The 27,111-nt window shown below is 38.9% G+C and overlaps 2 protein-coding genes across 3 annotated transcripts; one reads left to right on the top strand and one right to left on the bottom strand.

Moving 5' to 3' along the window:
- Positions 1–708: 708 nt before the first annotated feature.
- On the bottom strand, positions 709–12,566 carry LOC126827879 (PX domain-containing protein kinase-like protein). Its single transcript, XM_056102337.1, has 8 exons — positions 12,352–12,566; positions 10,523–10,711; positions 8,991–9,087; positions 8,186–8,263; positions 5,774–5,847; positions 5,096–5,170; positions 3,428–3,671; positions 709–743 (listed from the first exon to the last, which is right to left on the bottom strand). Exons 1-8 carry the CDS (start codon positions 12,451–12,453, stop codon positions 709–711), a joined length of 894 nt encoding a protein of 297 aa, XP_055958312.1. The 5' UTR covers positions 12,454–12,566.
- Positions 12,567–12,709: 143 nt separating this feature from the next.
- Positions 12,710–25,326, top strand: LOC126827561 (N-acylglucosamine 2-epimerase). 2 transcript variants are annotated; one of them, XM_050557034.2, is made up of 11 exons: positions 12,710–12,811; positions 14,038–14,158; positions 15,760–15,835; positions 16,278–16,359; positions 17,407–17,576; positions 18,792–18,942; positions 20,097–20,164; positions 20,786–20,867; positions 22,775–22,882; positions 23,429–23,628; positions 24,748–25,326. In XM_050557034.2, exons 2-11 carry the CDS (start codon positions 14,052–14,054, stop codon positions 24,904–24,906), a joined length of 1,203 nt encoding a protein of 400 aa, XP_050412991.1. In that variant the 5' UTR covers positions 12,710–12,811; positions 14,038–14,051; the 3' UTR covers positions 24,907–25,326. The 2 variants fall into 2 exon arrangements, with proteins under 2 accessions (XP_050412991.1, XP_050412992.1); XM_050557035.2 differs by lacking the exon at positions 12,710–12,811 and adding an exon at positions 13,607–13,718.
- The last annotated feature ends 1,785 nt before the right edge of the window (positions 25,327–27,111 follow it).

Raw genomic sequence — 27,111 nt, 5'->3', positions numbered from 1 at the left:
TCTTTTATGTGCATGCCAATGTATACACCTGGACCTCGGTTTTTCATCCCATCCAAAAAACTAAACAGCTGTCCTTGTCAGGTCCTCTGTCCTGCACCACTGACAAGGGGAAACCACATTGGAAAATCCTGATGGACTTTCTCGGCCAATGCAGGCATCAAACATGCGAACAGTGACTTACCCACCTAGCCACCGTGACTCCCTAGAATTTACGAAAACGCTCAAAATCAATAAACAACGTGTAGTGAGCAATGACGACAAATTTTCAACAAAATCACAAATCACAAATAAACCAAATAAAAATTTTAAAAAAAGATGTTATGTACCTGTATTTTTTTATACTGAGCGTAAAATGGTCGATAATAGGACGGCAGACCAAGTAGAGTATTATGAATATCTATTAAATAACATTTATTATCACTTAAAATAACATTACCAGCATGGACATGGCCTAAAATATACAATATAAATATATGTTATAATATTACCAGCATGGACATGGCCTAAAATATACATTATAAACATATAATATTACCAGCATGGACATGGCCTAAAATATACATTATAAACATATAATATTACCAGCATGGACATGGCCTAAAATATACAATATAAATATATGTTATAATATTACCAGTATGGACATGGCCTAAAATATACATTATAAACATATAATATTACCAGCATGGACATGGCCTAAAATATACATTATAAACATATAATATTACCAGCATGGACATGGCCTAAAATATACATTATAAACATAAATGGTATCACATTTCAAGGTAGATAGAGAGAAACAGAGAGAGAAATGGGATTTAACGTCCACTCAACACAAGCTAGGTCATTTTGTGATTAACATATTGTTTAATTATATTTCCATAATTTGCTTGCGCGTATGGGGTCTTTAGCCGTGGGAGGTAACCAGAGGACCCGGAGAAAAAACACAAGGTTGGATAGGCGACCTTACTTCTTGTTATGCACAGACGAGTAATCAAACCCACACCACCTGACTCAATGACAGAGTTTATGATCCAATGCACACATGGTAAACCATTTGGCCATCCAACCCCTGTTCAAGTTAAAGAGCAGAAACAAGGAAAGGGATGTGAAGGATTAGCCAATGAAACGGTCTGTTACCGCAAACTTTTTGGCGTGAGGTGCACGGAACTGTGGGTAATCCACTAGAAACATAATTATGGTTGGTTAATCAAATCTCTGATGTCATAGGGTCAAAAGCCGCTCGTATGACCTCTGATGCGAACTCCAAGTACAACTGGTCAGATCTTCATGTATTGTAGGCCATCGAAAGAATAAAAAGATAGGTTGCCAGGCAACAAAACATACGCCCACAGCAGCTAAATTGTCCGAGCAGTCGACAAGGGTTGTCGCATAATTATTCTTTTGTAGGTGATTAAGGGAATTTAATAGACAATTTCATACAGATGACATTATAATTTTCGTCGTTTGAGGGTTCACAAGGTTCTAAAAACTAAAACAAGGGCTGTAACTCTGGAAGTAATCTACAGAAATTGTTGAAATTCGACAGGCTTTTTCGTTTTACTAATTCAAATAATGCATATAAATTTCATACAGATCGGATGATAACTTTTGTCGTTCAAACGTTCACAAGGTTCAACAAAGTAAAACAAGGGCCATAACTCTAAAAGTAATTGACGGAAATTGCTGACATTCATAAGGCGTCTTCATTTTACTAATTCAAATGATGCATAAGAATTTCATACAGATTAGGTGATAACTTTTGTTGTTCAAGCGTTCGCAAGATTCAACAAAGTTAAACAAAGGCCATAACTCTAGATGTAATTAACAGAAATTTGCTGAAACTCAATAGGCTTGTTCCATTTACTAATTTAAACAATACATATAAATTTCATACAGATAGGATAATAACTTTTGTCGTTAGAGCATTCAAAAGGTACAACAAAGTGAAACAAGGGCCATAACTCACAGTGTAATTAACTGAAATTGCTGAAATTTAATAGGCTTCTTCGTTGCACTAATTTAAATGCCGGATATCAATTTCAAACAGATCGGATGGTAACTGTTGTCATTAGAGCGTTTACAAGATTCAACAAAGTGAAACAAGGGCTATAACTCTAGATATAATTAACGGAAATTGCTGAATTCAATAGGCTTCTTTGCTTTACTAACTTAAATGATGCATATAAATTTCATACAGATCGGATAATAACTTTTGCCGTTACAGCATTCACAAGGTACAACAAAGTGAAACAAGGGCCATAACTCACGGTGTAATTAATGGAAATTGCTGGAATTCAATAGGCTTCTTCCTTTCACTAATTTAAATGATGCATATCAATTTCAAACAGATCGGATGGTAAGTGTTGTCATTAGAGCGTTCACAAGATTCAACAAAGTGAAACAAGGGCCATAACTCTAGATGTAATTAACAGAAATTACTGAAATTCAATAGGCTTCTTTGTTTTACTAATTTAAATGATGCATATAAATTTCATACAGATCGGATAATAACTTTTGTCGTTAGAGCGTTCACAAGGTGCAACAAAGTGAAACAAGGGCCATAACTCCAGAAGAAATTAACGGAAGTTATTGAAATTAAAAAGGATTCTTCATCTCACTTATGCAAACAACATATATCAATTTAAAAAAAATCAGATGATAAATGTAGTCTGTAGAGTGTTCACAAGAAATTGTGGACGATGGACGGACGGACCGACAGACAGACCGACAGACGGACGGATTGGGGCGACCACAATATAGGACCACATTTCCATTTGGGCGTATGAAAATGAAATGAAATATAGATCTGTATTTTAATCAGATTGTGATGGAACTTACCGCGTAGAATGTTTTTATCTTGTAATTAATTAAGGAGAGAGAGAGAGAAATGGGGTTTAATGTCCAACACAAACTAGGTCATTTCGGGACTAACATATGGTCCAACTTTATTTCAATAATTCACTTGCGCGTAGGGGTCTTTAGCAGTGGGAGGAAACCGGAGGACCCGGAGAAAACCCACGAGGTTGGAAATAATTATGGAACTTACCATGTGGAATGTGTTTATCTTGAAATTAAATATGGAACTAACCATGTGGAATGTGTTTATCTTGAAATTAAATATGGAACTTACCATGTGGAATGTGTTTATCTTGTAATTAATTATGGAACTTACCATGTGGAATGTGTTTATCTTGTAATTAATTATGGAACTTACCATGTGGAATGTGTTTATCTTGTAATTAATTATGGAATTTACCATGTGGAATGTGTTTATCTTGTAATTAATTATGGAACTTACCATGTGGAATATGTTTATCTTGTAATTAATTATGGAATTTACCGTGTGGAATGTGTTTATTGTGTAATTAATTATTGAACTTACCATGTGGAATGTGTTTATCTTGTAATTAATTATGGAACTTACCGTGTGGAATGTGTTTATCTTGTAAAAATTTCAACGTTTCTAGAATCTGTTTACCATATACTTTAATTGCACTCATATCTAACGGACAAAAAACTTTCGGGTTGGCGTATTTTTTAAGAAAATGTCCTTTTGCTTTACATTTACACAGATGATCTCTCAGAGTCCCCTTCTCGTAAAAATCAGTTATCACGAGACCTCCATTTTCATTGGACGTCGCAAACAACGGAGCCAAAATAAAAGGATGCTGAAAATATAAAATCAAAAATTGAAGTATGTTTTAGCATTAAAAACATTCTTACGGTACCTCCATGTTATATTCCTATGGAATACAGAAATGAAATGAAATGGGGTTTAACATCCTACTGTTCTGCTCCGACAGGGTTAATGAAGAATGGCATATGGAATACAGAGAGAGAGAGAGAGAGAGAAATAGGGTTTAACGTCCACTCGACACAAACTAGGTCATTTTGGGACTAACATATGGTTTAATTTTTTTATTTCAATAATTCGCTTGTGCGTTGGGGTCTTTAGCAGTGGGAGGAAACCGGAGGACCCGGAGAAAACCCACGACATTGTCACATACAACCGGGGAATCGAAACCTCGCCAGTTGACTCAATGACAGACCGTATGATACAGCGCGCGCGTGCTAACCATTCGGTCATCCATCCCCCCCCCCCCCATATGGAATACAAGACATAAATAAGAATTGTTTCAGAACATAGAAATGAACATCCTACTTTTATCAACCTGATTAAAACACAGATCTATATTTCGTTTCATATTTTTATCCTGTCGATACATGAAGATCTGACCATATGACGTCAGACATTGATAAATCAATCAGTGTTTACGTTTCTAGTGGTTTACCCACAGTTCCATGTAGCCCAAGCAAAGAACTCAGTGTAACAGACAGTTTTATTGGCTAATGATTCACATCATCCAGAACGCAGGTTATATAACAACTCTTCCAGATCCTAGTGTAGTACAGACAAGTAAAACGAAATTTTGAACTATAAAAAATCAAAACGAAATAGGATCTCTGTGTTTTAATCAGATTGTATTTTTCTGCACTAAGATTGACACACAACATTCAGTTTCCACATACGCGGGAAATTTTGTCTAGACAGCAGTATTTACGTCTATTCTTTATCGAATTTCAGTTTCAAGGCCTCTCTTATGTGCCGTGCCGATGGCTCAGTGATCTTGGGGTTTTTTTTCAAGTGTTGGCCAAATAAATTATTCTGGATTGTCTAGCATGGTTCCCCTTATTATTAGTGCAGGATGGAAGATCTGGCAAGGGACAGTGTCTAGTTGTTCGGATGGTATAAAAAACAGAGGTCTCTTTTGTGTACACTTTGGCATGCCCGTAAAAAAAACTCTTGACATTTAATTTCTCCCAGAGCACACTGCATGCTCAGTGCCGAAAAGTAGGGTTTAAACCCTATTTCATTTGATTTATGACAGAAGGTAAACTGTATATTAATAAGTTAGTTGCCTACTGTATATTAATACCAGTATAGTAGTTAGTTACCTGTATAGTAGTAAGTTACCTGCTGTATAGTAGTAATTTACCTGTATAATAATAAGTTACCAGTACAGTAGTAAATTACCTGTATAGTAATAGTTTACCTGTATAGTAATAAGTTACCTGTAAAGTAATGAGTTACCTGTATAGTAGGAAGTAATGTCATTAATGCTGTTAATTCTTTTTCAGGTATATACTGGTCAGGACCAAAATCACTCTAAAATAATAATAACAACAATAAACAACATATAAAAAATTACCACCACAACCAAAATATATATAATTGTATACTTGTGTTTTCAGCCCTTATTTTTTATTACATTTTATTACATTATTACACTTTCAGGCATTTAAAAAAAAAATATAATAAAAAAAAAAATGAAATGAAATGAAATGGGGTTTAACGTCCTACTGTTCTGCTCCTATACTGGGCTAATGAAGACGGGCATACGCCATACAGTGTGCTATGAGGGAAATTTTGCCCGGGCAGCGGCACTATCGCCTACTCTTATATCGAATTCCAACTGCCAAGGGATCTTTTACGTGCATTCCAATGTATACACAGGACCTCGGTTTTTCGTATCATCCGAAGGACTAGACAGCTGTCCTTGTCAGGCCCTCCGTTCTGCGCCACTGACAAGGGGAAACCACGTCGGAAAATCCAGATGAACTTTCTCGGCCAATGCAGGGATCGAACACCCGACCTCCAGGCTAGCGAGCCAGCGTCTTAACCACCCAGCCACCGTGGCTCCTCATATAATAAAAAGCTTTGTAGGGATTCTAGATTGTTGCCTCAAGATGTCTACAAGTATATACAAACCCATGAAAGAATCTGTTTTAGTTTTGGTTGAGCCAATGGTTTTACCATAATATAAGACTTCCTGATCCTTGTACCTGAGAGAGAGATAGAGAAAAATGGGGTTTAACGTCCACTTGACATAAACTAGGTCATTTCGGGACTAACATATGGTTCAATTTTATTTCAATAATTCGCTTGTGTGCAGTACGAGGAAACCAGAGGACCTGGAGAAAACCCATAAGGTTAGACAGGCGACCCTACTCATTGTCACGTACAACCGAGGAATCGAAACAACGCGCACACTACCCCCCAAACCCCCTCCTCCTGATCCCTTTACCTGTTGACATCAATAATAAAATGCATTTCATTGTTATAATACACGTGAGGTGGAGGCTTATTACATTTACTACTATGACTCATCGCCTCCGATGTCTCACTTGTATGAGCGACCAATCTGATGGAGGCTTATTACATTTACTACTATGACTCGTCGCCTCCGATGTCTCACTTGTATGAGCGACAAATCTGATGGAGGCTTATTACATTTACTACTATGACTCGTCGCCTCCGATGTCTCACTTGTATGAGCGACCAATCTGATGGAGGCTTATTACATTTACTACTATGACTCGTCGCCTCCGATGTCTCACTTGTATGAGCGACCAATCTGATGGAGGCTTATTACATTTACTACTATGACTCGTCACCTCAGATGTCTCACTTGTATGAGCAACCAATCTGATGGAGGCTTATTACATTTACTACTATGACTCGTCGCCTCCGATGTCTCACTTGTATGAGCGACCAATCTGATGGAGGCTTATTACATTTACTACTATGACTCGTCGCCTCCGATGTCTCACTTGTATGAGCGACCAATCTGATGGAGGCTTATTACATTTACTACTATGACTCGTCACCTCAGATGTCTCACTTGTATGAGCGACCAATCTGATGGAGGCTTATTACATTTACTACTATGACTCGTCGCCTCCGATGTCTCACTTGTATGAGCGACCAATCTGATGGAGGCTTATTACATTTACTACTATGACTCGTCGCCTCCGATGTCTCACTTGTATGAGCGACCGATCTGATGGAGGCTTATTACATTTACTACTATGACTCGTCGCCTCCGATGTCTCACTTGTATGAGCGACCAATCTGATGGAGGCTTATTACATTTACTACTATGACTCGTCGCCTCCGATGTCTCACTTGTATCAGCAACCAATCTGATTAAAGATGTACACACATTAAAGATGCATTATGTAAGATTTATATACAGAGCTGGCCGTTCTGGCTATAATACTTCCAAAATAGATAATTCAAAATAAAATTATTGAAAATTTTATTCAAATTACTTATCACAGTTTGAATTTTTAACATAGATTATTTATTATTTGTTAATCGAGGCTTCTCCATTTTTAAATTAAATCATTAAATGGCGATTGTATTTTAATCTGTCTACATCTAAATGAGTTGATTTTATGGTGTTTGTGTTAATGAATGAGTTGATTCTAGGGTGGTCATGTTAATAAATGAGTTGATTATAGGGTGGTCATGTTAATAAATGAGTTAATTATAGGGTGGTCATGTTAATAAAAGTCTAAATAATAATCTATATAACATTAGAAGTAAAAATAAAACCTTGCTAGAGGCAGATTTAGCTCTTATATAATGCATCTTTAATAAATGAGTACAAGCATCATACTACCAGGAACTGACTATGACGTCTTTGCAGCCATCTTGGAATTGTGACGTCATAAATCAAAGTCTGGCCATCGATGGGCAATTGTCCAAGGAACAAGCCTGCCAAGTTTTCTTGATCGTAAATGAATTGATGGAGCCTTCAGCTTTTTACGAGGGGCATTCCCCACCAACCCCCCACCACAAGAACAACAAGAACAAACACTAGCCAGGGAAGGTAACTAGAATGTTACTTGCCAGGAGAGATAACAAACACTGACCACCAGCTTTACTGTTTGTACTATACATGCTCATTTTATAATTTTTTCGTGTTATCTTCTAGTGTACACAAGGTTTTGGGATTACGGGCATGTACTGTAAATAATGATAAATGACATACAAATTGCAGTTGTGTGAGTGAGACAGACAATTACCTGTTCACTGTTGATGCAAGGGGCCCCAGTGACATTTTCATCCAGGGGACCCATGCAACCTAAATCTGGCCCTGCAAGTGGGTACAGTGTGCTATGAGGAAAATTTTGCCTGGACAGTGGCGCTATAGCCAACTCTTATATCGAATTCCAACTTCTAAGGGATCTTTAACCTGCACTCCAATATGTTCCAGGGACCTCCGTTTTTCATCCCATCCGAATGACTAGACAGCTGTCCTTGTCAGGCCCTCCACTCTGCCCTGCTGACAAGGGGAAACCATATATGTAAATCAATCTTTAATAATCAAGTTACCTATTTCATGTAGAGGTTCAATAACTTCCCATTTTGGTTCGGAACGGAAAATCATAGAAACATGTTGTAATGCTATTTCTGTTGAAAGATTCAAATAAAAAAATTAAATTTAAGATTCAAATTGTTAGTTGGTCCTACTGTGAAAAAAGAAATCACTTCGAACAAATCACAAACTGTTAGTTGGTCCTACCTAGCTAGGATACAGTAGGCATTGGCATCACTCTCTTAAAGTGCTTGAGATAGAGGTGGGGTTTAACGTCCACTAGGTCATTTCGGGACTAACACATGGTTTAATTTTATCTCATAGGGGTCTTTAGCAGTGGGAGGAAACCTGATAACCCAGAGAATATCCATGAGGTTGGAGAGGCGACCTACTCCTTGTCACACACAACTGGGGAATCAAAACCACGCCAGTTGACTAAATGGCAGACCTTATGATACAGCGCGCACATGCTAACCATTCGGCTATCCAACCCAGTTTTTAAACAAAGACTTTCTTCTTGGGTCCTTTCAGTTAGCTCTGGAAGCCTGAAAATAAGGCACCTGTCACAGACATAGTCAGGTAGATATTCAGGCTTCGTCAGACAAATTTCTCTGATGGCTGTCAATATGTCTGTCACTGATATTTCTGTGTCTTTTATTGAATCAAGTACACTACAATCATTATTTCCAGTCCGAGCTCATTACAACGAAAAGCTAATTGTTTTGTTTTTTGATACAGCTTTTAAAAAAAACAACAAAACAACCCAAAACACTGATAATTTTCATCAAAACCACGATATAAAAATAATAAAACAAGACTCACCTGATAAATTTGTTGAGTATGTTTTGGGGTCGAGAAATCTCTTCACATATATCGACTCGGCTAGTAGATGATTGGATAAAACACTTTGAAGAAACTCCTAAAAATTCAGTAAAGATACATAGACAGGGTCTTATCAAGATGCCCTTGCTAATGCACTCAAGATCAAGGATCGTAATTATGGAGAGGAATTTATGTCACAATCGTAACTCTTAACCCAGTAATTCTTCTACCAATATAATTATTAGAATAAATGTGTTTAATGTCAACTCGACACAAACTATGTCATTTCGGGACTAACATATGGTTTAATTTTATTTCAATAATTTGCTTGCACGTAGGGGTCTTTAGCAGTGGGAGGAAACGGGAGGACACGGAGAAAACCCAAGAGGTTGGACAGACTGGATAAAGTTCATCAGGATTTCCGGCGTGGTTCCCCTTGTCAGTGGTGCAGGACAGAGGGCCTGATAAGGTCAACTGTCTAGTCGTTTGGATGGGACGAAAAAGCGAGGAGCTGTGTATACATTGGCATGCATGTAAAAGATCCCTTGGCAGTTGGAATTCGATATAAGAGTAGGCCATAACGCCGCTGCTCGGGAAAAATTTCCCTCATAGCACACTGTATGGCATATGCATGTGTCCATTAGCCCAGACAGAGCAGAACAGTAGGACGTTAAAACCCATTTCATTTCATTTGTAACAATTCAAATCCATATGAAATATTGCACAAATTTCAAACAGCGCCATCTATTACCATGGTGATATATGTAATCAGAATTAGGCTGATTTTCAGCAACCTTGAAACTTTTTACAAGTGCAAATGGCCAGTTTATTTGATGTAAGTAAGAAGTTTTATGTACATTACTGGATTATTATAAGAGTTAGAATTAGGATGTGATTCCAATCCATAATAAATATACTTCAGAATATTCAGATTCTATCTTCTGTGTGGCTTTATGTAATTCAAAATTAAATTAATTTCTATAAAGCTATATCAGTTATATGTTGGGAGTTAGATTTACATGTATGACTTGAATTCTGCTCTATATTTTATCTTCTATGTAGTTTTATGTGTCCAAAATATAAAGGGGGGGGGGGGTGCGCGTTATATCGACTTTGCAACTTAAAGCAACTGGTGTTTCGGCAACTGGGAGCAACTGAATGGCACTAAAAAAGGTCGACCTGAGCGCCTCTTACAACTCTACTTGCATTCAGCTGTACACGTATCAACTTGCATCAACTTGTTTCCATGGGAATAACATCACATAATAAGAGACATGTCATGTGACTTTATAAATAAGCAAAATGGAAGCGAACGAAGAAACCCTCTTTTCACATGTTGATGATGTCGACAATAATGTATTAATAGAATTGTGGCAAGACTGACCATGTGTTTGGGGTGTTTCGTCTAAGGCATTCGCCATTTTGTTGATCATGTGATGAATAAATTCAGTTGCTGTCAGTTGCTGATATGATCGACATAAGCCTCACCCCGCCACCCCCCTAACAAAACTAAAACTATATCAGATATATACCTGTAATCCAGACTGACGAACAGCTATGAACTCTCGATCAAAATTACCAAAAACTTTCTTAGGTGGCAGACGAAATTCTATGTTAGAAATTCTCAGTTGTGATTCTAAGTTATCAAAATCACTGTAACGCTTTGTTAGTTGCCATGAATTTTCCTTCATTGGGCCTCTCTGGACTCGTAAAATATATTCCTATAACAAAAAAAACCCAAACAATAACTGATCAGCAGTAAATATTCGCTTGGTCGTTACTATTACTGAAAGTACAGCAAGAATTTTCGTTTATGGTCTGGATAACTAATAATTTAGATAGGCAGATTTGGCTCTGGCGTAATGTACGTTTAATACAAATCAATCTGACAGTCGTTAATGTCCCGAATGTAACAAGAATGACGGAGTTTGGATTTTTGAAGATGGCAAGGTCAAGAAACATATTTTACAGTACGATAATTTTCGTTTACAGTAAGATTCCATTCCTAGATTTGTAATACTGGCTAAGGACAGGCCACAAACCTGTGACCTCGGGTCTGCAGTTTTATCATAGCGGATCAATTTAAATGAATCTTGATTGTGTTTTTTGTATAGCACAATTCTACATGAAAATAGTATTGGATTATCATAAATTTGTTTCTGATGTAGCAAGAAATAATTCCTTTTGGCGAACAGGGAAGAATTCGGAGTGAAAAATAGACGGTAAGGATTCCAAAATAGCCTTAGAACCGAGGTGGCCGAAAAGCCTTATTTTCCTATTAGATGTGTATAGGAAGAGACAGTAAGCAATAGAGGCCAGAGTCGATAAGAATCCATTACTAAAGTAACTAACAATACACATTTTATCAGTGCCATATGATGTGACGTCACACGCAGATCTATACTACATATACAACCTTAAAGGAGCTAAATCGCTAACATTTGGGACCTAGAAATTGACAAAAGTGGGTCGCAACGCATATAATACTGTAATATGAATGTATATAAACTGATTTACATTCAATGGTTTCCGTTTTTACTCCAATTTCAAATCAGTTATGTTCGGCGAAATAATTAAGCCAGCAGTCTCAATTGAGTGCAAATTTCTAGCGTCTGGTTATTCCAGTATACATACGCCGTTCGATTTGGTCCAATGTGTCTAGCCTGGTCCCTCGAGTCTCTTTTTACAACTGGGGCTGAAGGGCATTATGGTACACAATTCGAGTACCAATGGTAAAATGTTTATTTTGTCTTAAATATTGGATATCAAAAGCCCATCTTATTCCGGTAAGATCACAACATCAATGTTGATTTAATTTGACAAATAAATCGTGTTTTCAATGTTGAAGATTTTGGAGTATATTGAGTTAGAGACTTAGCTACTTTAAAATCTAGTCATCTTAGTTAAAGGAAGGCTTTTGAAATACCACTGTGAAACAGATAGGCATGACATGACATGGGGCTGGATTCGTGATGTGCAGCTTCATTATTGGCAAACTACTGAAAGGTATTTACAAATAAATTAGGGACGATAAGGGGTCTTCAATGACATGAGATATTCAAAGATCACTTCCTTGAGAAATTGCTTTTGACAAACAAACACAGAATTTCCTGGACCTGAGGTTGTGTGTTCAATTCGAGAAACGATCATCCTGCCACACTGGAGCAGTATTCGGAGGGGGAAAACAAACTAAAAGTAGTCAAATGGTCATCATCTTGTGACCTGAGTCACTCAAACAATTTGTCAAATAGTATACGAAAAGTAATCAAATGGTCATCATCTTGTGACCTGAGTCACCCAGCAGACAAATTGTCAACACAAAAAAAATCGAAATGAAAATACTTAGTATACGATAACTCACAATATGGTCCGATGTTTTCTGGGCATTTTCCACGGTCGCTGTTAAACTTTCTGAGTCGTCGAGAAGAACTTTGGCTGGTGCCTTCTTTTCAAACACTGCCATGATTTCTAACCACTTACATAAACCCAAATATTTACGAGTTATTCAAACGACACAGCAGTAGACGGAACATGTTGACATTTTAGGGGGCGTTCCTAGTTGCCATAAATTGGGCGTAGTGTACTGTCAAACGATTGTCGTAAAACTGAAGAAAGGCATTAAAATGTTGAATATGATTTACAGGAAATAAAGCGGTTAAGAGGATTACAAAAGATATGGATGTTGTTGTTTTAATATAATTTGTGACAATAAAATAGCAAGATTGTTAATCGGCAGTAAAAGAAAATAAACCGTTTAAGTAGGTCACATGATAGATCACGTGATGTACTTATAAGTAAATTGCATGCCTCTGGAAATAAATGTGAGTTTTTGCCACAATTATTTTATTTCCTCTGTTGTTTACTTAAACAGTTTAACAAAAGATGTCATATTGCGTATATTCCCTGTCGGTCTTTCGTACGTATACCATCTGTTATTTGTTGTATATGTCTGCAGGTCGAATGAACACATAATTCATACGTTTCTGATTATTTCTTTATTTAAATTTATCCAAAACTTAACCCTTTAAAGTCAATAATCCCGTGCAAGGCATATTAAAAGCAACAAACCAGATGTTACTCAGTATAACGTATTCTATTTAAATGCACTTCGATTTTTAACGATATATTTAACGGCAAAGTAAATATAAGATCTCCTTATATTAATCACTATGAAACACAGAAATTTCGGGGAAACGCGTTCCTTTTCGTGTTTTGCGCTTCTGGACTGGAGTGGCGTAGCTAGTGTCCTAGGCACTAGGGAGCAAAGGAACTTTTGGCGCTTCCACACGGACAGTCATTATTTTGTTGTAGTGCATAATAAAGGATGAAATGAAACATATTTAATAATTGTGATAAATGTTATAATTTTTAATGTTGTCTTGACCAGAAATATAAATAAATAAAAAGTTCATCGGTGAGCACGTAATGAAACCCTTGCGTCTGGACACAATTTCCCCCATAACACACAGTATGGCGTATGCCCGTTTTCATTAACCCGGTCGGAACAGAGCAATATGAAGTTAAACCCTTTTCATTTCAATTCTACCGCCCACAGAGGGAGTAACGGTGCCTAAGTCAGTAAGACGCTGGATCACTAGCTTGGAGGTCGCGTGTTCGATTCCTGCATTGACCGAGGAATTTCATCGGGATTTTCCGACATTGTCCCCCTTTGTCAGTGGTGCACTGGACGGAGGGTCTGACAAGGACAGCTATCTAGTCGTTCGAATGGTCAGAAAAACCGGGGCCCCGTGTATACATTGGCCTGCACGTAAAGATCCCTTGGCAGTTGGAATTCGATATAAGAATAGGCCATAGTACCGTTGCCCGGGCAAAATTTCCTTCATGGAACATTGTATGGCGTATGCCCGTCTTCATTCGCCCAGTCGGAGCAGAACAGTAGGACGTTAAACCCCATTACATTTCACCGCCCACAGAATATAATCTACTTATTATTGAACATAATGTAGATATTATCAAATTAACCTACATCTTTATTTACATCTTATCAAACACAATGTCAAGGTCAAAATAATCATTCGCTTTTCAGCATCACAAACAATAATGTCGGACGCACAGTCAAGATTGAAAGAATTCCACCAGAAAATATCTGACGATTTACAGAGATCGGTTGACTTCTGGGTTAAATACTCACATGATGAAGAACACGGGTACGTATCTTACACCTAAAATAGAACATCTTGGAACTGTGACGTCATATCAAAAATCAAAGTCCATCAAAACGATGCACAATTGTCCAAAGAACACGCTTGCCAAGTTTCATGTCGATCGTACCTGAATTGGCGGAGCCTTGGATTTTTATTCGAAGAGTGGCGCCCCCACCCCCAAGAGGAACAAGGACATTACGATGAGTAGCGCTTGAGGATCAGATCCTGGACCAGATCCTGGATCAGATCCTGGACCAGATCCTGGACCAAAAATAAACCAAAACTAATTCATCATTCAGTGTTTATTATAGCTTGACAGGGCAAATCAAACTGGTATCGTTGGGATGTTTTATTCCATTTGGTAGCTTCGGCTTTTATTGCGATTCCACATAAGGGCGAATTAAGACCCTTAGAAGCGCTTAACATTAACAGATTATGGTACCCTCCATATATGATCTGACATGAAACCAGCTCAACACCTATTGAACGCCCAGTAGGTGCAGGCTCACCGACCAGAAGTTCCCGGGCATTCCCACTATTATAGGCAGTTGGGAAGGAACGGGGTGTGTGGGGGGAGGGGGGGGGTGTCTTCTGTCTGAGGCTATTTGCCCGAAAACTTTCTTTGTCACCCGAATTTTCAGAATGTGTCAATCAATAACAAAAACGAGTTTTCCACAAAGCTCCACTTAAACATACATTATGCAAGAGCTAAAATCTGCCTATTGCAGGTCTTTCTATAGGCCTGAAATGTTATCTAAATTATTAATTAGACATTAATTAACTTATCCAGACCATAATCAACCCTTTACAGTATCTATTTCTTTAACTATTATAGTGAGAACTACCAACTCTTTATTTAATCTCCCATAATGTATCTTTGAGTAGTATTCAGAACGTACACCGCGAGTGATTTTATTTTACAATTATACAATTATATTTCTATGATATATGGTTTCATTCTCTGATGTTCCCGAAAAATGGACTGTTCACCAAATCGGGGGGAGGGGGCAGACTCTGGCGCCTACGCCCATGCTTATTATACAAGTTCATTGGGGTTTTCCAGCGTGGTTTCCCCCGTTGTAAGTGTTTCAGGACGGCTGGTCTAGCAAGAAACAACCTCTAATTGATCGGATTGGACGTAAAACCGAAGATCAGAGTACATGTTGGTATGCACGTAAAAAAACCCTTAGCAGTTGGAATTCGACGAAGAGTAGGCGGAATTAAGGCAGCAAAATTTCTCCCAGAACACAGGGCATGTGTTAGTCCCGAAATGACCTAGTTTGTGTCGAATGGACGTTAAACCCCATCTCTCTCTCTCTCTCTCGCTTACGCCTGCCACATTTTAATAATCAACAAGTAACTTGTATGAATCATGATATAACGTTAACGTTAGTTACCACATCAGCCATTGTTTCATAAATATGGCAGCCATTAAATCAGTATATAAATACTCTTCATATTGTTCCAATAGTCAACAAGACCCCATCCCTCTCTCTCTCTCTCTCTCTCTCTCTCTCTCTCCCTCTCTCTCTCTCTCTCCCTCTCTTTCTCTCATAACACACTGCATGGCCCACGATGTTTGATGCTTGATCTATTATTTTTAGAGGTTTCTTGAATTGTGTCGGAGCTGATGGTAAAGTTTATGACGATACAAAATATTCCTGGTTTCAAAGCAGACAGGTAACATATAATTATTATTAGATAAATTTGGTGGACTAGTGGTCTAGTGTTGTGTATTTGGGACAGGATCGTCTTAAGAGAGAGAGAGAGAGGGGGAGGAAGGGAGAGAGAGAGAGAGGGTGAGAGAGAGGGAGAGAGAGAGATAGAGTTTAGCGTCCACTCGACACAAGAGAGAGAGAGGGAGAGAAATTGGGTTTAACGTCCACTCGACAAAAACTAGGTCATTTCGGGACTAACGTATGGTTTAATTTTATTTCAATAATTCGCTTGCGCGTAGGGGTCTTTAGCAGTGGGAGGAAACCGGAGGACCCGGAGAAAACCCACGAGGTTGGACAGGCGACCCTACTCCTTGTTACGTACAGCCGGGGAATCGAAACCACTCAATGACAGACTTTATGATACAGCGCGCACACTCTATGTTGTTGATGTTGTTGTATTATAGGTCTATACGTATGCTAGTATATTAAGGGCAGCTCCTGATGTTGTTAAAGATAAAGCTAAGATGTTACAGGCAGCCGAGAGTGGTGAGTAAACGACAAGCCTACAGCCAAGTCTAAACGAAACAAATGTCTTTCTTTGTCCGTTAAAATTCAGTGTTCACTATAATTTGTATCCCACTCAAAAGGCAAAGCACTCTTTGGAAATTTGCAAAAAACAATTGAGGGTTGGCTACATTAACTACTTCCAACTGCGTTTATAAAAACCACAAATTGCCAACCAAAACTTAAGAAAAGGAAGGAAAGAGGTTTTCCTTGGGGTATTTTTGTAGCGTGACAGGGAAATCTGGGGCCACCTGACAAACTGCAAAACCTTTCTCTGTCGTCCAAGGTCCAACACATAATGATACTAGCCAAGGCCTTACCCCTAACCTTGTTTCAGCCTACTGATCACATTATTGAAAAGTTACAAATTGGACCAAGACCGGTCTGTTTAAAGTGTCAGACTGATATCCTTTTAGAGTCACAAGGCACCAAACACTTCATGATTTCATCTATAACGCGGGTCTATTGGACAGCACCGGAGATTTTAAGAGGGCATTTTACACCAAGCTGAACATGTAAATTAGACCCGTAACCAGGATCGATGATCAGTATAACTCTTTGGGTTGTTAACCCGACGATGCTAGAGGAACACCCTTTTCTTTACTTTCTTTAATGGGGTTTAACGTCCTACTGTTTTGCTCCGAACTGGGCTAATGAAGACGGGCATATGCCATACGGTGTGCTACGGCACTACGGCTTACGCTTATATTGAATTCCAACTGTCAAGGGATCTTTTACGTGCACGCCAATGTGTACGCGGGACCTCTTTTTTCGTCTCATCCGAATGACTAGACAGCTGTCCTTGTCCACTGACAAGGGGGAACAGCGCCGGAAAATCTGGGTGAACTTTCTCGTTGAATGCAGGGATCGAACACCCGACCTCCAGACTAGCGAGCCAGCGTCTTACCAGCTTAGCCACCGTGACCCCCTGAGGAACACCCACTCTCAGCTCAATTTATCTTTCTACCAATTACTTTTACAAGGGCCGAATTTCTGTTCAGTGTATGTTTTTACCAATTATTTTTACAGGGGCCGAATTTCTGATGAACAAAGTTAAGAATAGCGATACATCACGATGTTATTTTATGACAACACGAGATGGACGACCTATTAAATACCAGAACTCCATATTTACAGAGACATTTTATACAATGGCCATGTTAGAATTATACGAAGTTACTAAAAAGGAGATTTATCAGGTATCCAATATACTACTTCCTGTTGTAGTCACGTGGTTGAAAATATTTAATCTGATCATCTCTACAATGTAGCTAAAACGGCCGTCTTCATTAGCCCAGGTTAGGAGCAGAACAGTAGGATGTTAAACCCCATTTCATTTCATTTCAGCTAAAACGGCGAGATGTTAAAAAAATCCCTTCCAATGATTATATCTTATGCTTGGTTCCCATTGTCGTTCGATGCGTTACGATTGCAGATGCGTTAAGATATACGTTTCGATACGATCAACACGATTGCCACGACTAACCTCAATATATGATAAGACCTGATAGGATCACCACGATTATAGACCAGGGGCCCAGGGGGTCAACCTAGCTGAAAAGTATACCAATTTTCTCCTATATGGTATCACAGCATGTATATCTGGTATCATCAGAATGTAAGTCTGCCAGGCTTCTGGTGGTGGGTGCGGTATTCCTCGCCCAAAATGCCATGCCACCCAACTAGGCTAGATTAGCTCAAAAGTGTACCACATGAAAATTGTACAGCAGTGTACCGTACATCTTCAGGTATTACAAAAACACTCCGACAGACATTTCTTGTGCTGGGGTACCCCAGACAGAGCTATGTACATGTAATTGCCGGACATGTAGTGGTGAAGTATCCCTGACAAGACTTATCTAATTTCCAGATCACAGCTAGGCTAGATTAGCTGAAATCTGTACCACTTAAAATGGCTTTGGAGTTTTTCAGTACCACGACAGGAATCATGAATGACCACTGTCAGACACTTTGTGCAGTAGGTTACCCCTAACAGCATTGGGCAAACATTGTTTTTTATCCGTAAGGAAGAAACCTATCCATGGAAGCTGAAGAGGTGATTACCTCGTCTGGTTAGCTATCCGAATTCTCCGTGAAGACGCGGTTTGAATGATGACGCATTTAAGTATGATATATTTCAGAAAGAAGGTATAGCGATATTAGATAAGATAGTTTATTGGGCACAAATTGATGACACTGAGTTAGGATATACTCCACTATCTGGTCAGATACCTCCATCATATATAGCCTGTTCCCAATCTTGAAGTGAGTGTCCAGCTGTATTTATTGTGGTTCCTAATGTAGAAGTGATTGTTATTTGTTCTATGGAAGCTGGTTGGGTTATTATCCTTGTTACAGTTCCTTCTGGATCAATCGCTTTATATTATGACTAATTTCAATGTGATATATTTCAGAAAGAAGGTATATCCATGTTAGATAAGATAATTTATTGGGCACAAGTTGATGACACTGAGTTAGGAAATACTCCACTAGCTGGCCATACACCTTCATCATTTCTAGCTGTACCTATGGTACTTCTTCATCTCTGTCAGTTACCACTACCAGGTATGTTGTCTCCTCTGCACAAACGATGATAGACACTTCCACCTTTTTAAGTAACATATCGTGTAAATGACATACCTTATAGACCGAAGACTCAGTTTCCAAGACGCTCACCACATTACAATATGAGCTCTGCCAGGTTTGTCTCTAGCATGTAGACGACAATAGACACAACCACCTTTATACGTAACATACCGCCACCTTTATAATAACCATAATAACCTACGTAAAGTAGAGAGGAGTCAATTGTTAAAATAGAAGATCCAGTTTCTATGACGCTGACCACATTGCGACATGAACTCTACCAGGATAGATAGATAGAAATGGGTTTAACGTCCACTCGACACAAGCTAGGTCATTTCGGGACTAACACATTATTTCAATAAATTGCTTGTGAGTAGTGGTATTTAGCAGTGGGAGGAAACCGGAGGACCCGGAAAACCCCCACGAGGTTGGACAGGCGCCCTTAGTCCTTGTCACATACAACCGGGGAATCGAAACCACGCCAATTGACTCAATGACAGAGCTTATGATACAGCGAGCAGTACAAACTATGATATACACCTCAACATTCATAGGTGAAATAAAGAGGTTAATTAAACAACATTAATACAAATATCTTTTAACTATCGATTGATTCACTAATTAAGCAAGAATTTATTTCCTTCTTAGGCGAAATATGAGAACCTATACAACACGGTTTAGACAAACGAAAAGAATTGAATGATTAAAGATAAATAAACAATCGGCACATCACCGCCTACCAGAATAACTATCATGGTGGTGGACTACTAGATAACACCCATCAGTATAAATATTGTGATATTGTGATGGCTGGTGGTTGAAGTTCTGGGGTGGGGGACTACTAGATAACACCCATCAGTATAAATATTGTGATATTGTGATGGCTGGTGGTGGAAGATCTGGGGTGGGTCACTACTAGACAACACCCATCAGTACAAATAGTCTGATATTGTGATGGCTGCTGGTGGAAGATCTGGGTGGGGGCTACCAGATAATACCCATCAGTATACATATTGTGATATTGTGATAGCTGGTGGTGGAAGTTCTGGGGGTGGGGGCTACTAGATAACACCCATCAGTATAAATATTGTGATATTGTGATGGCTGTTGTTATCATGTTTATATACTTCTAGCTGAGAAGAAGAAAGAACTGAAGAGTGCCGAAGAGAAATGTGTTCAAGAAATACTATCTCATATTCAGGTGCGTCATTGGGCTCATAATTCGATTGATAGCTTGGGTTGATTGGTTAAAGGACAATATTGGTGCCAGTCATTATCACGAGTTATCTCGCTATATAACTGACTGAAGTGACGAGTGATAACAGATACATGGGGAATTTCTGCTCACTAATAATTCCATCGAAGACTAAAAGTTGTTGTGTGAGACTGTGAGAGGATATCTGACAATTCATAAAAAGAATTGACTGTCACTAGAGAACATGAAAGAAAAATAGAAAAAGTCCTTGCATTACCATGTTTTTATTAAGTATAGAATGAATAAACACAAGAGAATGTACGCACAATTTCTTTTTTTCTCGTGTTCTCATATCTAATGACATTCGGTTACTTTTTTGAATTGTCAGATACCCTCTTACAGTCTCATATAACAATTTTTGGCGTGCACGTAAAAGATCCCTTGGCAGTTGGGATTTGATACAAGAGTAGGCTGTGGATTCGCTGTCTGGGCAAAATTTCCCTCATAGCACACTCTATGGCGTATGTCCGTCTTCATTAGCCCAGCCGGAGCAGAACAGCAGGACGTTAAACCCCATTTCATTTCATTTATTACATCAGTCATATCTATATTGATCTTTTGTAACAGAGAGAAGGGAGTGTTATTTTAGAATATGTTTCACCTGATGGCAAAGAATTATCAAACAGTTTCGGCAGACATCTAAATCCAGGTAGTTTCAATATGCTTATTTTATATCGGGGTATCCTAGGCTAGCTTTTAATATCGCTATGTAGATTTGAGGAAATGAAATGAAACACTGCGCTTCCGGCATGTAAGAATCGACCAGACGATATTTTGTCAACGACGTGACGCAATGAATCTCAAATTGCATCCAGACAGAAGTTTACCAGGCGCATGTCATAATGCTTTCGCATTATTATATTATATTATTTCACCTGTCATTCGGCTATAAACCAGGTTATGTCAGTTAAGAGCCTGGAGGTCACGTGTTCGATCCCTGCATTGGCCGAGAAAGTTCATCGGGATTTTCCGGCGTGGTTTCCCCTTGTCAGTGGTGCAGGACGGAGGGCCTGAAAAGGACAGTTGTCTAGTCGTTCGGATGGGACGAAAAATCGAGGACCCGTGTATACATTGGCGTGCACGTAAAAGATCCCTTGCCATTTAGAATTTGATGTAAGATAGTCCATAGTGCCGCTGTCCGGGCAAACTTTCCCTCATAGCACACTGTGTGGCGTATGCCTGTCGTCATTGGCCCAGTCGGAACAGAACAGTAGGACGTTAAACCCCATTTCATTTCATATCAGTAAAGACTAAATGTTATACAAAACATTGGCTCCTTCATCTCTACGGGTAGCTGTATGTGTAAATAAGATGCATGGTAAAATCTCACATCTTTTCATTAGTTAATGTTGAATCACAAAAGTCATGTAAATATTCTATACTAATATTTGTGACTGTCGTTTGTCTGTCGGTTTTTCTGTCTGTTCGGGCTTGGCGGCTATACTAGGTCTGCCCCGAGTCTGAAATTTGGGGTATAGGAGTAGCTCGGACCGGGGAGTAACATAGACCAGATGGCGTTAGTCTACTACTTCCGGTTTCGGGGTTATGACCCCCGAGCGAAGCCGGGCATTCTTCTAGTGTAGGGTGACCCACCATAAATAAATATCTCCATATATCTCGACAATTACGCCACAATATTTATATATATGCCAAGCCTCAAATCAGTTTCACACAATTATAGTCACTAAATAAACGATCATGTTGTACTTAATAAGCTATGACCATTAATCATCTATAAATAATAGACTGAAAACTGGTTCCAAGTGTCGTCCATAACATCCAGACACTTTTGAGTAAAAGATAGGTTACGTGCCCTTGTTTTGAAATTGTCTCGCTTAACCAGTCTATCGACCATTCTACGTCTGATTGACAGGTCGGGATAATCAAGACTACTTTTTTACGAAACATAACAGAAAGCTAGAACAAGAAATTGAATTTAGAAATAAGCACGTTAGGTAGCTCAACAATCGTTTTAAGAACCTTGTAAAAGTAAAATGAAACTACTGCTAGTATCATGTTCCTGTCTAATCCGAGTGATTCAGAGATATTATTTGTACTAAACCAAAAGATGCCGCTCTTAACGGTACAGTTAATGATAAAGCGATTTAAAAAATGAAACGAACGTAATTTCTAAATCTGCTGTAATAACCAAGAAGCTTAATTTCACTGCTATTCAAAATCGTCAACAATAAATTTTTTACGGCTGTAATAGTTGATAGATTTGTAGAGAATTGCACGTGCCATGGCTATTTATAGTATCATACTGTCAGAAAGTTGGTCTCGGCACGGCGAATGTGTACGCTTCAGTGGTAGTCTCGAACTATCAGCGGTGGACTTTATTTCTGTAGAGCACATGGGCCACCCTACTAGTGTATCATATGTTTATTAGTTTATGGAAATATCGTAGTTATTTATATGTATTAGTTATGTTGAATCATCTCTACAGGTCATGGAAATATCGTAGTTATTTATATGTATTAGTTATGTTGAATAATCTCTACAGGTAATGTAAATATCATGTTTATTTATTAATTTATTTCTGAACCACTCCAACAGGTCATGCTATAGAGTGTGGATGGTTTCTACTTCAATATGCCATATCAACAGGTGATACAGAATTACAGAAAACAGCCATTGATAAATTTATTGTCAATCCTTTCAAAGGTAGGGCTTAAGGATTAAGGTCGCCTGTTCAACCTCGTGGGTTTTCTACGGGTCCTCCGGTTTCTTCCCACTGCTAAAGACCCAAACGCGCAAGCGGAGTATTGAGACAAAATCAAATCACACGTTAGTCCCAAAATGATCTAGTTTGCGTCTCTCTCTCTCTCTCTCTCTCTCTCTCTCTTTCTCTCTATCTGTGTTCAGGGATGTCTGAAGCTGAAATTTCGTGTACAGGGTTAGCGCGGACCTGGGAGTAACATAGGCCTGGTGGCGATGGCCTACGCCCACTTTCGGAGTTATGGCTATACCCGCTCTACGCCTGGACTTTAAACTCCATTTCATTATGCATCATATTCTGTATAGCCATATCTTTGCTACAAATTCCCTGAAGATTGACAATGACTATATGTATTGTATTCTGTGTAGTCTTATCTTTGCTACAAATTTCATGAAGATTGAATGACAGTCTGAAATGGTGTTTCTTTTGGAGATTAAGGTAATATTGGGACACCATTGTGGAAATTTTTTTTATTTCATTTTTAACTTTAGGAGCGTGGGATGAGAAATATGGTGGTTTATTCCATATGCTTGATGTTGATGGATTTTCTCCGACACCGCTGGGATGGGATATGAAGTTATGGTGGCCACACACGGAAGTTTTAATTGGTTTTATGTTGGCCTGGAAGACCACCCAGGATTCACAATTCTTAGATAAATTTCAGCAAGTTTTTGACTACTGTTATGACCATGTTAGCATAACCAGTTCTTTCACATTCTTTATTTAATTTCCAATTGATTAGCCTCATTTAGCATGATAATTCTACAGATTCAAGTGACAAGTTTGAATAAAATACACATCCTATTTCGTTTTGTTTAGTTATTTTTTTTTTTTACTTGTCTTTACTACACTAGGATCTGGAAGAGTTGTTATATTACCGGCGTTTTGGTTGAAGTGAGGGTTTAGCCAATGAAACGGTCTGTTACGGCGAATTCTTGGCGTGTGATGGACGGAACTGTGGGTATCATACTAGAAACATCAACGCTCGTTAACCTCCCACTACAACTGTCAGATCTTCATGTAGTGTAGACCATCGAAAGTATAAAAAGAACGAAACGAAATATAGATCTGTGTTTTAATCAGGTTGATAATAGAAATACACAATCAGATTAAAATACAGATCTATATTTCGTTTCTTGTTTTTATACTTTCGATGACCTACACTACATGAAGATCTGACAAGTTATAGCGATAGGTCACGTCAGGGATCAAAAGACCGACTTATGACCCTATGACGTCAGTCATTTGATTAACCAATCAGCATTGATGTTACTAGTGGATTACCCACAGTTCCGTGAAAAACACGCCTAAAGCTCGCCGTAACAGACCGTTTCATTGGCTTATTCCTGACACCACTCAGAACACGAGTTAAATAACAACTCTTCCAGATCCAAGTGTAGTAAAGACAAGTAAAACAAAATTTTGAACTATAAAAACGAAACGAAATAGGATCTGTGTTTTAACCAGATTGAGAAATACATAGACAATCGTAGACAGAACACAAGTTTTATGCAAAATACAACCAGATAATTATAAGGACTGTTTAGTTTTCATTGTCGGCAGTCATGATAAGTCATAAATAATTGAAAACATGAATTATTTGTCAATTTAAATCAACATTGATGTTGTGATCATACCGGGAAAAGATGGGCTTCTGATATCCAATATTTAAGAAAAATTTCCTGGACACTCTCAAGAATCAATATTACTAACAACAACACTAACAAATGCGCTAACTAACAGTTTCGATGACCAATCGGATCTCCTGCGGAGATAATTCTATAATAGATTAATCCTTTATTTATTTTAGTTTGTGGATAAAGAAAATGGCGACTGGTTCGGTTATTTGAATAGAAGAGGGGAAGTAACTCATACCTTTAAAGGCGGTCCATGGAAAGGATGTTTTCATGCTATACGCTACCAGATCATATGCCGTGGTATACTACAAGAGGCCATCTCTAATCAGTAGTGTTTTACAGAAGCATACAAGAGTGTTTCGAATTTTATAATCTTCTATATTTATTACATTTTAGGGGCTTTATACAAATGCTCCTTTTTAATATCCTGATTGTAGTATACTTCATTTACTTGAATATATAAATTAATTTAAATAGGGTTTTACCGTTTTACTTTTGTACATCATCGAAGACGGACATACACCATACAGTGTGCTAGGAATCGAATTAAACTGTTTACACGCACGAGAACATAGTTGGGCTTCGGATTTTCGCCCTGTCCGAACTATTAGACGCTTATCTTATGTGACCCCCCGTCCTTACTCATAGACAAGGGGAAACCGGGCTGGAAATTTATATAGAGTACAAACCACGTGGCTTAATTTAAAATAAATTGATCGCAATTGTTATTATACGTATGAATAAAAAATGAAATGGGGTTTTACGTCTTACTGTTCTGCTCCGACTGGGCTAATGAAGACGGGCTTACGCCATAAAGTGAGCTACACTCTACTCATAACTGCCAATGGATCTTTTACGTGCACGCCAATGTGAACATGAGACTTTGGTTTTTCGTTCCATCCAAACGACTATACGTTGTCCCTTGTCAGGCTCCCAATCCTGCACCAATGACTAGGGGGAAAACCGCGCCGGGAAATCACGATGAACTTTCTCGGCCAACGCAGGGATCGAACACGGGACCTCAAGGTTAGCGAGCCAACATCTTACTCACTGAGCCACCGTGGCCTCCAGTATAGATATAGGTATTAGAATAATTTGTAAGCCTTATACATTGCTACCAATTATTTTTATTGATCAGGAACTGGGTCCCAAGAGCTACTAACCTTGTTGTTCTTCTCCTTGGTGGCGACGCTTTTCGAAACAATTAAGTTCCGCTAGTTCATTTACGATCGACATGTGCCTTACAATTGCGCATCGATTGACTTCACAATTCCAAAATGGCTGCGATAAAGCCACACCGGGTTCCTGGCCCATAGCATGCTCGTATTGGATTAAAACAGAATTAGTGAGGTGGGAAGGTTGGAAGATCCAATACGTTGTTTCTGTGATTACAAGTCTGTAATCAGCCATGAGCTCAAGCCCTCAATTGTTGTACGTGAAAAGAAGCATGTTTCTCAGTCTGTCATAAGCAGGCTATGGTCCAGATACCGTGATACACAATCTGTACAGGACAGACCACGCTCAGGTCGACCAAGGGCGACAACTCAAGCCCAGGATCGATTTATCCGTACCTTGGCCTTGAGAAATCGTGTCATCACAGCAAATCAGATCAGCGCTCGTCTTCAAACAGACACTGGTGTGAGAGTGAGTGGCCAGACGATTCGGAATCGACTGCATAGGGGTCACCTTCGCGCCCGACGTCCTCGCGTGATCCCTTGTTTGAGAGATCATCACATTCAGGCAAGACGTCGTTGGTGTAGGGATCGTCAACACTGGGATAATCGAGCAATGTGATGTTTTCAGATGAGTCAAGGTTCACTGTTGATTTTTTGGACAGACGTAGGAGGGTGTGGCGTCGTCGAAACGAGCGCTTCCAAGACGTTAACGTCATCAGACATGATCGATTTGGGGGTGGTTCTGTTATGGTGTGGGGAGGCATCACTGTTGCTGGAAGAACGGCTTTACATGTTGTTGCAGGGCGTGTTACAGGCCAGTACTACCGGGACAACATCTTGGCAGTCCATGGTGACAACGCAAGATGTCACAGGGCCAGGATCGTTACAGGTTACCTCCAACAACAGAACATCACCACATTACCTTGGCCAGCACTGAGTCCCGACCTCTCCCCCATCGAGCATGTCTGGGACATGCTTGGACAGAGGTTACGTCAACGTCAACAACGTCCTGCCAATGTCCAAGAACTTGCTGCTGCGTTGCAACAGGAATGGGACAATCTGGACCAAAATGACCTTAGACGTCTCATTAGGAGTATGCCACGTCGGATCAATGCTTGTTTGGCAAACAGAGGAGGATTTACCCGTTACTGACTTGGTTGTGATGCTGTGGTAACTTTGCTGTTTGACCCCGGATATCATTTTACCCTTATAATGGTCAGTCTGTGCCTTACTTAGTCTAACGATCATTTGGAATAAATCGATGAATGTGAACTTCATTTCATTTTGTCATTTGTTTCTTCGTCAGTTTCATTAGGTGACTTTAATAACACTTAAAAATCAAATATCCCCTACTTTTTTTGA

This window comes from Patella vulgata, chromosome 7, assembly GCF_932274485.2.
Source record: "Patella vulgata chromosome 7, xgPatVulg1.2, whole genome shotgun sequence".
Taxonomy (NCBI): Eukaryota; Metazoa; Mollusca; class Gastropoda; family Patellidae; genus Patella; species Patella vulgata.
This window is presented reverse-complemented; position numbering and strand designations above follow the sequence as displayed.

Excerpts from the sequence above, each read along its gene's own strand:
- LOC126827879 (XM_056102337.1), bottom strand. The coding sequence starts at position 12,453 with ATGGCAGTGTTTGAAAAGAAGGCACCAGCCAAAGTTCTTCTCGACGAC. Across the intron at positions 9,088-10,522 it reads TTCGTCAGTCTGGATTACAG|GAGTTTCTTCAAAGTGTTTT; the intron begins GTATATATCTGA and ends CTGAATTTTTAG. Across the intron at positions 8,264-8,990 it reads ATACTCAACAAATTTATCAG|AAATAGCATTACAACATGTT; the intron begins GTGAGTCTTGTT and ends ATCTTTCAACAG.
- LOC126827561 (XM_050557034.2), top strand. The coding sequence starts at position 14,052 with ATGTCGGACGCACAGTCAAGATTGAAAGAATTCCACCAGAAAATATCT. Across the intron at positions 20,868-22,774 it reads CGGCAGACATCTAAATCCAG|GTCATGCTATAGAGTGTGGA; the intron begins GTAGTTTCAATA and ends CCACTCCAACAG. Across the intron at positions 23,629-24,747 it reads TTGACTACTGTTATGACCAT|TTTGTGGATAAAGAAAATGG; the intron begins GTTAGCATAACC and ends TATTTATTTTAG.